Source organism: Erithacus rubecula (assembly GCF_903797595.1).
Source record: "Erithacus rubecula genome assembly, chromosome: 1".
Classification (NCBI taxonomy): Eukaryota; Metazoa; Chordata; class Aves; order Passeriformes; family Muscicapidae; genus Erithacus; species Erithacus rubecula.
In genome coordinates this window covers 29,480,819-29,494,229 of record NC_136658.1, presented here as the reverse complement: position 1 = coordinate 29,494,229, position 13,411 = coordinate 29,480,819, and the positions used below count along the sequence as shown (strand labels likewise).

At 42.2% G+C, this 13,411-nt stretch overlaps 1 protein-coding gene across 1 annotated transcript in view; it reads left to right on the top strand.

Annotated features, from left to right (window-relative positions):
• NARS2 (asparaginyl-tRNA synthetase 2, mitochondrial) overlaps positions 1-13,411 on the top strand; it is a 47,824-nt gene that overhangs the window by 24,409 nt on the left and 10,004 nt on the right. Inside the window, exons 7-10 of the mRNA XM_079302931.1 lie at positions 3,772-3,904; positions 10,220-10,318; positions 10,756-10,793; positions 12,560-12,626. Of these exons, the coding sequence (XP_079159057.1) occupies positions 3,772-3,904; positions 10,220-10,318; positions 10,756-10,793; positions 12,560-12,626 (337 nt within the window). The remainder of the gene's footprint in view (positions 1-3,771; positions 3,905-10,219; positions 10,319-10,755; positions 10,794-12,559; positions 12,627-13,411) is intronic.

Sequence of the window (13,411 nt, the reverse complement as noted above, 5' to 3'; positions counted from 1 at the left end):
GATGAGGAATTAGCACTACTGATTTTTATTTAAAGACTCTTGAGTGCCCACAACCCAAACTGACCTGGGCACTTTTGGAGACTTAAGGCAAAATTTTCAAGTTATTTTTAAATGCTGGAAGTCCTGCAGGGGTCTGGGAATGTTAAATGATTGATTATTTGCATCACAGAGCATAGGAGTCACAGCCCTGCACTGAGGCTCCATTGTGCTAGGTGCTGAATGCACACAGAACAAAATGACTGGGTTTGCTCTCCGTACCATGAAATTGGAGCAGAGTCAACTCCCATCCCTCTTTTTGGATATATCTGTACATCCTCAGTGCAATATGGCAGTGTATCAAATCACAGATATGTTTTTTATAGCAGATGAAGTACAAATAAAGGCTCACTTTGTATAGTGGGCATTTGCTTAGTATCTTGAATGGCAGGGCACAGTAAACAGTATATAAATGCCTGGATGGAAAAGAATTATCCACACACTGAGCTGATAACAGTGACTCTATGTGTTTTTAGCTGTGTTTCTCTGTTATGTCCAGGTCTCTGGTCAGTGCTACATTGCTGTTACCAGATGACTTGCATTTACTGTGCTCCTTTGATCACTTTGCCAACGTGACATCTGGCTGGTTTCCCTTTGCCAGGGTACTGGGATCCTGGTGAAGTTCTCACAATTGCTTCTATCTGTCTTTTCCCTTTACACTTAGCCTGAGAAATGAATGATTCCTCCCCTCCCTGCAGATAGGGGTTTGTTTGATGGAGAGGGGGGCTAGGGGGGGTGAGTATTTTTCCCTGTTTTCAAGAGTCCAACAAATTCAGCCCCACGCCAGTGATGTTAGGTTCTACAGGCTATCACAAATTCCTTACACTTACTGTCACCTTGGGATAGACCATAGAGTTGCAGTGCTAATGGTTTGTTTTGTAAACATAGGTAGTTCTCTGTGTACAAGTGCCTAGAGCTGAGGAAAGACACAAATTGGTTCCTGTGGGAGTAGTTCTGCACTTGCCTTCCCCAGAAGTTGTCTTGGGCACAGAGAGGCTTTATTCATGCAGGACAGAATTGATCTCTGACTATGAAGTGTTTGACCATGGCTGACATCCTGAAGCAATAAGAGGCTGGGGTTTTTTTTTATTTTATTTTTTATTGCTTTTAGATATTTTGCAGTCAGCAGATCCCCTGAAAGATGAGTAACTAGTCATCATGCTTGGGTGCTGGAAAACATGCAGCTCAAAGTGCTCTTAATAGCCTGCATTGGTGGAGACTGTCCTGCCACAGTAACCTACAGTAACTGAACTGTCAGTGCCTGTGTGTGGACATCTGCAGGGAAGTGTTCTCTCCCTGAAGCCAGGCTGCTGCTCTGTGGGAAAGGATGTCATGCTAGCCAGCTAGAGTCACACTTTAGTTTTCAGTGTTACTTTGAGGCCTTCATGTCAGTGAGACATTAGAGACCTACACATCATATTGAGCAGACCTGAATGAGTACTTCAGCAATTGTAACCTTTTCACAATATTTTCATCTTGTGTCTGATCCTGGCTCAGTCACAAACTGAACTTGTGACTAAACTCAATTTATTTGGGAAAAAGTCTTTCTTTAACTAAGGGTCTTAAATTGAAATATTTTAGCAAAAGCCTGAAGCGTGCAGGGGGCAGGTAGAGCAAGAACCTATCTCTAACTCCTGTTTCCCACTGCAGGCCAACCTCCACAACCTGGCAGACAAAAGCTTTTGACCAGTTCTGCCTCAAACATGAGATGATTTTGACTGTGTGACTCACTGTTTTGTATTTGTTGTTTGTATTGCTATAGCAGTTGAAGCTCTTAAACTTTGGGTCCAAGACCTTGTTGTGCCAGGTGCTGTTAGGAGCATGGGAAAAAAAACAAACCAAAAAGGCCATGTGAGGAAAAACATGAATTTCTGTGTAACCCAAGACAACAGGTGGCTACAGATGGAGGATACAAGGAACTGATGATATAATAGTGAATGACCTGTGCAGTGAGTAATAGTCTTGGTACATCACTTATCTAAACTTTGCTGAGGTTTTGTAGATGCAAAGGGCAGTTTGAAGGAGGATGATGCTGTGACAAGTTTACAGTAATGTCTCAGCAAGTGAGAAAGGCAGCAAAGTGAAAAGTGGCATGCTGAAAATATGCATGAAAATAGTGCTTGAAGGAAGATGTTTGCTGCAAAATCTAGTTAGTTGGTTGTAGATGCTGTGGTTATATATGAGAGAGTGCAGGTACAAGATCAAAGTGGAGGCAGAAAGTATGTTTTTTGGTGGAGGGCAAACAGGGCCATGGGGAAAAGAGACCTACAGGCAGGCTACATATTCAGAGTCTTAACCTGAAATTTTCTTCTACTGTGTTTACTAGTAGCAACTCAAGTAAAAAGAAAGTGCTCTTTCTTTGTATCATAACCTTTAACCAACATGTGACATGAGGGAACAGATAAGTGGAGCAGAATGTGTGTGTTCCTTTATTTGAAGCACAGATGTCTCCATAAGGGGCAAAGGAAAAATGCTGCTTTTTGTAGGGTTGTTTATTTAAACTTCAGTTTAACAAAATTAGTCTGTTCAGAAACTTCAGTCAACGTCCTTTTTAAGTTGAAAGCTTGCAGAGCAAGATGCAAGTCAAATGCCAGCCCCAGCAATTAGCACGCACCCTTTCATGAGTGTCAGACTGTGCTTAATCTCTACTGATCGGGTTCTTTTTCTCCTACACGCTGTCTGCAGCTAAAAATAACATTAACTTAAAGATAGAAAAGATAGCAGCTGCCCAGTTCATGGTTCTTCTGAAGCAGCTTGCTCTCTTCCCCAATCTTGGTTTTCTTCCCATGCAGGATAAGGGGAAACACAGATATCACGGCATGTGTTCAGGAAGCTCTCACTGGCTTGAGGGTGTCCAGGAGCTCAAGTGCTCATAGATGACAGTGTAAAAGGTATTGCTTGGAGTGCAGCTTCCCAAATAAAATCAAAACTTGTAAAGATGTCTTGGTGTTTGATAGGCAGGTTTCTCACGAAGGAAGTGGAAACACAACATGATGTGACTGCAGAGCAAGAGAGGATGTATTTAAATAGAATCCCCAGAAGGTGGCTGGAGGAGAAATGGCTTCATAATAGAAATGCATTGGTTGCTTCAGCATTAAACACTCTCCCAGATGTGTTCTCTGCAGCAGGGACTCCTTTCAGCTGAACCATTTTTAGTGGTGTGGAAGAGCCCAGTTATTTATCTCCATGGCTCTCTGAGCAATGAACTTCTGTCTTACCACTAGAGGGGGACTGCACTCCGTACACCTCCCATCCTGCTGGGTGTCACTGGCCACTCCTCAGTGCTTAACAGCTTTCAACTCTGCTCTGCTGAGCCCTGGGGTCCCGCAGCACCTGTGAAGGTCAGGCATTGCAGCCAAAGAAATGCAAAGGCAGGTGGATGAGGATAGCATGATTGGTATAGTATCTGCATGCTTCTCTAGTTATCCAGTTCTGCAGAATGTTGGGTTTTATTCCCACAACAGTTACAAAAAGTGTCCTGAGCATGACTCATGTTCAGAGAAAGCTGAATTGTGTGTGTGTGTGTAATGTCTCTGAGTCACAAGATGTGAATAACCCCTCTCCATGCCTGGATGAAGGAACATAACAGCAGCTAATTCAGCAGTGCCATTAAACTAGTCAAAGATGAAATGGAAACATGGTTGTTTCTAGATGCTGGGAGGAAAGTGAGGGCTTTAGGTGTAACAGACCAGTTGTGTGCTGGACCTGACCTGCCTGTTCCCTGCTGCCTTGCAGGGCTTTTACTCACATGTTCACCTTTGGCCCAACGTTCCGAGCGGAAAACTCGCAGAGTCGCCGGCACCTGGCAGAGTTCTACATGGTGGAAGCTGAGCTGTCCTTCACTGAAAGCCTTCAGGACATCATGCAGGTGGGCACTCCAGATGTTTATGCAGGACTGGTACCAGTTTCTTCCTCCTCCCTGAGCTGTGCTCCCTGCCCTCAGCTGAGGTCACAGCTCCTCTCACCCTGTGTGAGCCAAGTAGAGGTTTCACAGCTGTTTCCCAAGGAGTAAGGTTTGCTCATGAGAGCAGAGATGAGGTCATAGAGGGGATTTGGAAGGGAAGATACAGGTGCACACAGCCCTTATCTGAATGGGAAGCTCCATAGTTGCTGTATTGCCAGGGAATGTAAATGTGCTTGACTACTGCTCATGAGTGGCACTGTCCCTTTCAAAATGCTCAGCACCTTTCACACTGTTCAGTGTGGCTTTAGCAGAAGACTGGAGGAAATCCTTAGTCAGCTGGCTTTTGATTTTTCAGGACTGACCTCTCAGTTGCAGTTTAACCACATGATGGATGCCTATGCACTTTACTAGTCTCAGCATAAGCCAGCTTATACCCAGTAGGACTTGTGAGTAAACATTTACACACACACTCTCATTTATCAGATAAGTTCTGTGGAAAGATATTGGAAAAATAACCTTATAGAGAAAAATACCTGAGGCACTGGCTGCAGATTTATGAAATAACATCCAGGTGGTGGTTTCTTCAGCATGGGTCATATACAGTGCTGAATCAGCATGGCCTGAGAACAGAGCTGGCAGGCTCTGTGTGCTGCTTCTGAATCTGACATGCCTGAATGGCACTGGGCTGTGTGGACTCACCCATTGGGAGAATGGCATCCTGCTGTTTTGTCTCTCCTTTTCTCCACAGCTATGTGTATTCTTAGAGCACAGCCTGTGTATATGTATACACCTTAATTCCTGTTTTTCCCCCTTTTCTGTAGGTAATCAGGAGTCAATTGAAATCATCACTACTTTTATCTAGTGTAATAAGCAGAGTCTTCTGTTAAGTGGTGTTTGAGCCCTTCAACACAGAATGAACATATCTTGTGCAGAAAACCCTAATTTCCTGGCTTTTGAAGTACAGCCAGCCAGTTCAGATAATTCAGAGAATTAGATTTGAGAACTGGAATTTATAGGGCTTTTATTTGTAAGGAAAGGAGGAACTTTGCCTCTCAATTTTGTCTTTGTCATTGCTAAGTGTCTTGTGAAGTCTCAGCTTGTGCTCTCTTTTAAATCTTTCCTCTGTCCCAAAGCCTTTGACAAGCACCTTTCCCCATAACAGAAAGTCTCCTAGCAGCCATTGTTTTGCATTCCTCATATGAGCTTGTATTGCAACAGGCTTAATTTTGTGGTGTTCTCACTTGAGGAAGTGGAGTTCCCATTTTGTTTATTTTTAAATCATTGGGCAATCTCTCTTACAACAAAACAAAGAAACCTAATCAACAGTAAACCCTGGTAGTTGCTCTAAAGCCTAAGTGTCTTTCCTGGTGTAACTGACCTAAATTCAGTGTTCTCTTATGTATCTGCCTATTGGGTATTTTGCCTGTTTGTTGTCATCTGCAAGTTCTTTATTCAGTGCAGAACGCCAAGTTGAAAGCCTTCAGGGCACTTGGCCACAGTTATTATCTGAACTTTGTCCTCACATAAGGGCCTGGATTGTTAAAAATTTATTTTTAAAATTGCTATTCAATATTTGGACTAAGTATCTCTCACTTGAGTAAGTTACTGTGCTGGGAAAGCTCAGCTTCTTCAGGGACATCTTGAAGTATTTGCTTATACACCATTAAAGAGCCTTGCTACAAAGATGTGCATGTTTACCATTCAGTGGTGAGGCTGGAGATCTTTCATCCAAAGCTCCAGAAGAAACATAGTTTTCATTATGAAATAAAAGGGGAAAAGGGGATTTAATAACCAAGCTACATGCTTTTGGGAACAAAGGGCCTGAGGTCTTGGAGCAGCAGCCTTTTTTCCCCACTCTAATTGCACAGAGTAGTGCTCAGTTATTCCTAAATTAGTAGCACAATTCTTGTGAAGTCTCATGTGTCTTAATCACGCAATCTAAATTTCTGTTGTGTGCCAAAATGTGTTTTAGTGCTACAAAGAAGCTTTGACTCTCACAGTACTGGTTTCACAGTGCTTTTTGTGGAAAGTCCCATGTGCTCACTGCAGTACTTCAGGCTTCATGGCTGGGTGATAATATTTCTGCTTTAGTGTACAGGGTGCATGTAAGGGTATCTAAGGAGGCAACTCTTTTTGTAAGTCAAGTTAAGAAGCTGGGCCAGGTTGCCCCCAAGGCACTTCTCCTTCAACATGGATGAGAAGGAGAAGATTTGGAAAAAGGTCATGTAGACAGTAGAAGGGGTCCACTCGTGGAAATGTCTGGACTCTCTAGAGCCATCTGCCCTCCCAGTACCTGAATTGGTGGTCCAAGGTCTCCAGCTTAGTTTGTTCTCTGAGATGCTTGTTGTCACTCTCTCCCTCTCTCTCCAGTGCTGTGTCATGTAGTTGTATTTGTAGGCCATTATCTTCTATTTTTCATTCCACTGTATCAGCAGTGCAGTATATTTAAAGGTTCCCACTTCACTTGTGACATTAATGGAGTCTCAAAGAGGCCGTATGATACAGTCATTATTGAATTTCATCAAAAGCACATACAAAGCCATGCTAAAAAAGACATTGTTTAGGCTGTAAAGTTAGGAAATGCAAGAAGGAAGTTTTCCTGAGGGCACTGTCAGGAGTTTATGCATAGTGTTTGTCTTCCTTAACAAGATTATATCCTAGCACTACTGTCTCTTTAAGGGATGGAGAATATATCTCTTTAAGATGGAGTATACAATTTAACACTCAGTATTTGAGCTGTGTCCTGAGGGCAGGAGTATTGTCTTCCACTGGTTATGTACTTCATCAAAATTAATTTGCTGTCATTACAGCCTAGTGACATGGAGCATTATTACCTCCATTTTACAGAGGGGAGTTCAGGCATGAAATGAAATCAGTAGCACTGATTTTGGATGTCAGCTTTAGAGAGCTTGGATCTGAAACAGGTATGTGATTTGATTTCCTGACTAGTTTGCACTCAGCATTCTGTCTTCAGTATCAAGGCTGAGGCACTGGGGCAGGTCTGACTGCAGTCTTGAGGGAACAAACTCTGGTAATCACACAGGAAGGGTTAGTTCTAAGAGTTTTGCACAGCACTCTTTAGAGACACTGGGGTATCTGCAGAACTGTAGGTTCTTTGTCTGAATTGGCATCCAGCTGTCATAGCTCAGGCTTGTTCTCTTCCCTTTTATCAGCATTCAGCTTTAATGGCCAGTGGAGCAGTGGTCTGGCAGACCAGTCTCTTTCCTTGCACAGCAACAGCATCTCTCCAAAATGGAGCCTGAGCTGCTGGTTGTGTTGCTGAGAGAGGAGATTTTATGACCAAGATCAGAATCCTCCCCTGTGTGTTTGTGCACACATAGAGTGGGTGTGAGCAAGCATGGAGGCAACAAGCTGTGGTCCACTGATGAGTTTCCTTTGTAAGTAGCCTGTGATCTATACTGCATCCATATGCATGACCCAGGTAAATACATACATAAAAATCCTACTGGCAGGACATGTGATTTTTCTTATGTAATCTTTCTTACATAATAAATGTGATGATTTGAACCTTTCTTGGAGTGCACAGCACCTTCACTTGCTGCTGCTGACTTGTACTGCTGTTTTATTGATGATTTGCTCTGATACAGCTCTGATCATAATTTTATTAGGTAAGAGGATAAGTTGCAGTATCAAAAAATCCAGGGTAAAATTAAGCAATACCCTTGGGAGCTGCTCCTAATCAAAATTGAACTGTTAACTGTGAAACAACAGAGCAACATTGAGGAAGGCCAGTGCTAGTACTACTGAACTTTCAAATGTGAAAACCAAAAGAGAAAGGCTAAAAGGGTTGAGGGAAGGGAGGAAGCTTTAGCCTCTGTCCTTTTTGCATGCACCCCTACTAGCACAGTTTCCACGTCACCATTGTGAAGCAACCAGATTATTGGGCTTTTGGGACATCCAGAGTCCCACCTCTTGAGATGAACTAGTTGCTGTGATTCCAGTGCCTTTTTCCCTGTGTAAGTCTCCTGTCAAACATGTTTCTTTCAGAATATGTTCAAACTAGTCACTTCACCTATATCTTAAACTTGTGTTCCCTTAAACCAGCAAGCCAGTGATTACACTTCTCCATTCATTTTTCCTATAGCCTGCTTTGTAGTCCTTTGTTACATTATCTGCTTAAAGCCATGCATTCTCAGTTTGAGGGATTTCTTTTTCCTCTTCTTTTCTTTTTTTATCTCTACTGTTTGTGCCTAGTACTTGCTTGGCATAAATAAGAGCAGTGAGGAGGCCAGTGTATGACCCACGTGTCTGTCTTTTTTGCCAGGATAAAACCTCAGTCTCAAACCTGGAAATATTTCTCAGATTGTTTTTCCCATACCACCCACATCTTTTTTCCACAAGAGGAAGCTGCTTATGTTGAATGCTGTGGGAACCTAATTGTTACTTTATCGCACAGTGAGGAAAAAAAGTGCTAATTAAACAACATGCCTTTCCAAAACCAGATGATACTTTCATTTTCTAGAAAGAGGAAGCTTAATGTAAAATCCCTTCGTGTCTGCCTGGTGAAACCAGATGAATTGCTAAGAAGTTTTCTAATTTCATTTGCATAAGCCTTTTTCTAGCTACTTTGAAGAAAGTTCAAAGCTGACTGTTTGGTTATTTGCCACTCAGCAGCAGGAATGCTGGCTTTTCATTTCCTCTGTGTTTGAGTACCAGGAGGCGTAAAACTGTTCATCTGCATATGATAATGCTGTTCCCTTATTTGCATCTTCCTTTTTTTTAAAAGGAGAGCCCAGGTTGATGCAGGAGTCTTGAGTCTGGCTCCAGAGGAGTGTGAATGGTCTGCTTTACCAGCTTCACTAGGCTGGTGGGATGCAGAGGTTGCTCACCAGCACAGAGCAGTGTTTCAGCAGCTTGGGGCAGGTGTGAAGGATGTTCATCTAAACATAAGTTTGAGCAGCATGCCTGAAAATTCATCTTGGTTGTATCAGTAGCCCAGATGCTTTGTTTCTGTGCCTTGTGTTCCTCTTACTCTGTAAGGTCTGGTTCCTTGTAAGGCATAGACCCACTACTTCTTCTTGAGAACTGCTGGCTGAACATCAGGTTCATCTTTCCACAGTCACAGGCTTTGTGGTGTCTAGGGGCTGCTGCACACCTAGACACCATTACTGGAAACTTCACTTCTCTCAACTCTGCAATTAATGAAGCAGTTGTTACCCTCAAAAAAAACCACAACAAACCAACAAAAACAACAAACAAAAAACACCCACAACCAACCAGGAATGTGCCAGAACTTTAATATGTGCTTTGCTAGAAAAAGCCTTGTCCCTTCCCAGGCTGAGATGACATGCAGCCCCAGCTGCATTGCTCTGTTTTTACAAAGAAAATGAGCATGGGAGGGTGATTTTGAAAAAGAGGTGGGATGATCATCAGTTGATACCATTGGTGTCAGCAACCTGCTTTGTGCTGCTGTAAGACTACAGGGAGCCATGGGAACTCTTAGTCTGCACAACTGCAAGTGTCTTGGATGGTCTGCTTTGCTTAACCAAAAGAGAAAAATGACTCTTGAAACGGGTTGATGAAAATGCAGCAGCATCCCATGTGGGGGCTTTTAATGGCATTTTAATTTCTTAATGAGTGAAGCCCGTTTTACTGGATAAGTATATCCAAATTGGATGATAATGTCATTTAGTTAATCCACATTAGTTTAGGGAAATGGAACCACATCTTTTTAGTTTCTCAAACATCCCTGCATTGATGTGTCCTCTGCTTTAGCTCTCTACTCATCTCTTGTATATGTTCACTTTGCCCTTACTGCACAGAGTCTCTCTAGCTGAGATCTGTTTGATGGACTTGCTCTGCACACTACATGTTTATTCTCTTTCCTTTAGTTTTGCTTTTTCTAACAACAAAGTATAAATCCAGAATTGTTCATTTCAGGACAGATGCCTCACTAGAGAATTAATCTGAGACTGGACTCACAAATGGTTGTAATGTGTCTGTGGCTAGCCAGGGTTGCTGCTTGAATATTTTAGATGTGATTTTTTTCACTGGAGATACCTGACTGAAGATACTGAGGCCATCAACCAACACTGAAGCCCTAAACCTATAGCAAAAATAAAGGTTCCAGTCTTCTTCAGCTATTAAGCAAGCCTGCTGATTAGTAGCATTAGTGAGGTATTCCCTCTTATTCAGTCTGGCATGCAGAAGAACAGAAACTCCTTCTGTACTCTTTGGCTGATGTGTACTGTGTTTCATTTATAGTCTGGGACACCTAAGCAATGTTCATTTTTCATGCATTCCTTTTTTCTCTTTTAGGTTATGGAAGATCTTTTCAAGACAGTGACAAGCACTGTGCTCTCCAAATGTCCTCGTGATGTTGAACTTTTTCATAAATACATAGCTCCTGCACAGAAGGTAATGCATGTGACAGGAAAGAACTGCAGTCCTGTCGTGTGTTTTGGGGGTTCTTGGCTATAGGAAGGCTTATCTTTTTTAATTTTTTTGTTTTACTGTGTTTTCCTCTGTTAAGAAACTGTGAAAAGCTAAATATCAGCTTGAGCTTAAGTGATTGTTCAGGCCAACAGAGAGAGGACACACAACTTTCTGTAGCTGGTAGCAAGTGTGGTAGAACTGAAGTTGTCACTTCACCTGGTAGCCTCTGACTCATCAGCTTCAATAATTGGGTACCTTTTTAGCACTGAATGGCCAGGAGAGGATTTTGACCCAAATCTAGATCAGAATGCAGTCCTACAAATTACAATATAGAGGGAGGTCATTTTCCTGAGTTTGCCCCTGAACCCTAAGGGTAGCTTTACATGTTTATGGTTTTTTTTTTTTTTGTTTTGACCAAGGGCAGGTTGGAACAAATACTGAAGCACAAATTTATGATGTAAGTACTATTTCGAAATGATCTTGCAGAGGGCTTTTGGGGAAAGAGTTCCTATTTTTCATGTGCTCTTTTTCTTTCACAACTCAATGTCTTTTGGGTTAGCATAGTATCTCCAAAAAGGTATGAGTTGTAGTTCCCATTTGCTGTTTGTCAGGTATACCCTTTCAGCTCTGCATGAGACTGACACCTGTATCTGCTGGCCGTTGGTTTTTGCTTCCCTGGAAAAGATCCTCAAAAGTATTCTCCTTCCAGCATGCACCTGCACAGTGATTGCTTATGGTCTTGCTTGGTTTTAGATTTGATGCTCTGCTTTCATTCACACCTTCACTCCAGTGGCTCTCTTTTTACGAAAATATTTTATGATATTTAACAATCCTGATTGGTTTTCTATTCCCTATTGATTGTGTAGCTCCTAATCCCAGTTCTCTTTGTGCTAAAGAAATGAAGGGTTTCCCTCTATGGCCCCCAGGAGTGCCACCTCCTCCCTACTCCTGCTTGTCTTTTCAAATGGCAGAGCTCTCCATTTATCCCACACAACATTGTAGGGCTGCTCATCCCAGCACTGGTTATCTTGTTAAGCAGCTACACCTGGGCAACAGGATCATGATGGATCCCTCCTGTGCCTCTTCCTGCATGAGCACCACAGGAATCCTCAGTGGAGTTACCATCTCCCCATTTCAATCCTCTCTTTGGACCTAACTGATACTGATACTAACTGAAGTTGCATTCAGCTTCTCCCATGCTTCAAGGAAAAGGGGAGAGAGACAGACCCATCTCTGTCTCCTTCTCAGTCTCTCTCTTCATCAGCTGCTGGCAGATCTGGGGCATTTCTGGCTTACACACATGGGTTACATGTGTTGAACCTGTGCCAGTGATATACCTCATTTGGCCTGTGGCCTCACATAACCCAAACATGTGGAGCAATATATTCCTTCTTGAAGTATTTCCTCCAGAAGGCTTGCCTGGTTTAGTGAAACCTTGTAATGGGGTGGAAAGAGCTTGCACTCCTTAGGGAATTTGGTTTTTAATTGGATTAGCCAGTGGTACAAAGATGAAATTATTGTGATTGTGTTATTCTTTCTTCTCTCTATCCACAATATTTGGCTTGGTATATGGAAACCTTGGCTGCTATGTTATCTTCCACTGAGTCTTGATTTCCAGTTACCAAACCTGTAGCATTGTTCACTGCACTTTTTCTGTTTGTTTTGCCACGATGCTGTTCTTTTGTGCTGGTGGAAATTGGTGGTGGAGAATCTGCTCTCAGATCTGCCAGAGAAGTAGAGAAACATTGCTGCACATAAATCTCATGGGTTTTGCAAAGTAAAGTTAAAACATTTGAGTTACAAGCCCTTTGCACCCTAGGCTGTTATTTTTGCCTAACACACCCTGGACTAGAGTTATGTTGTTGTAGCTATGCTGATGAGGACATATTGTTTTCTTTTAAAAAATCCACAAATTTCTATGAAGCAATTCCCTGCACAGCTCACTTCTGACTAAAGTACAATATTGCAATAATGCAGAAGTGCTGAGAGCTTAGCACTTCCTGCCCTGCATGTAGCTGAAGCACAGGAAAACATAGGATTCTTGCCATATAAAATGCTTTTTGGTTTCTTTCCAAAGAAGAATTGCTGGGAAGTCTAACATTACACACAAGTTGGCATGGTGGTGGGGAAATGCCTCCTTAATTTTCCAGCATGGCACTTAGCCAGAAAACTTTGTTATTCCTTTCATAGTTATCTTAAAGACTTTTTTTCTTCCTCTTGCAGAATTTCCTACAGTGAAGCAGTGGAAATTTTGAAGCAAGCTCCTCAAACTTTCACTTTCAAGCCAGAGGTAGGTCGTTGCCAGCTGGTTTGTCCCTATGCAGAGCCTGAACTTTGTAGAATCTCTTTTCTTTCTCTCTCTGATACCACAAGAGTTGTTACTTTGCACAGATATCTGCCTCCTGGGGTGCTTTGTTTGCTGGGTTGTAAATCTGGTGTAACTTTTGTCCTTTGTGGTTGAAATGGGAGCAATACAAGGAGTGAGATCTGTAGCAGGAGAACATGTAACACTTGCAGGGAAGGAAGTGATGAGATTGCAGTTGAAGGACTAAGGCTTTAGCAAAAGCACTTCTCTTTCCTGTATGTGAGTAGTGCTGAGAATGTTGCATATTCAATAGCAATCATGTAAGAAGAGTTGCTGTAATAGTTCTCAAGAAAAGGAAGGATAAGAGGATAGCACTGTAACTTTGACAAGGATGAATAAACCAGTACCATGTGCAAATACCATGTAACCTAGATATAGGTAAAGGGAATCCCTTGTCTTTCCAAAGCATAGATGTTGACTGGAAAAAGAGTAACATGCTAGTATTTCTAATGCTATGAGATTACAATTTTCTAAAAATCATATTTTGCCCAATTTCAAACACACACTCCAGTATGGGACAGCTCATCTTATGTCTTGTTGTGTTTACTCATTATCTCATCATTATATTTTGAGGAAAACAACCCTCTAGCTGAAGCCATCCTCATAGCCAGTTGGGTAACTGTCTCATCTCTGTGCACAAGTGGATGTAAAACCTCACAAGGTGTCTCTGTGCTACCTAAATCTGAGACAGCAAACTTGGGATATTTTAG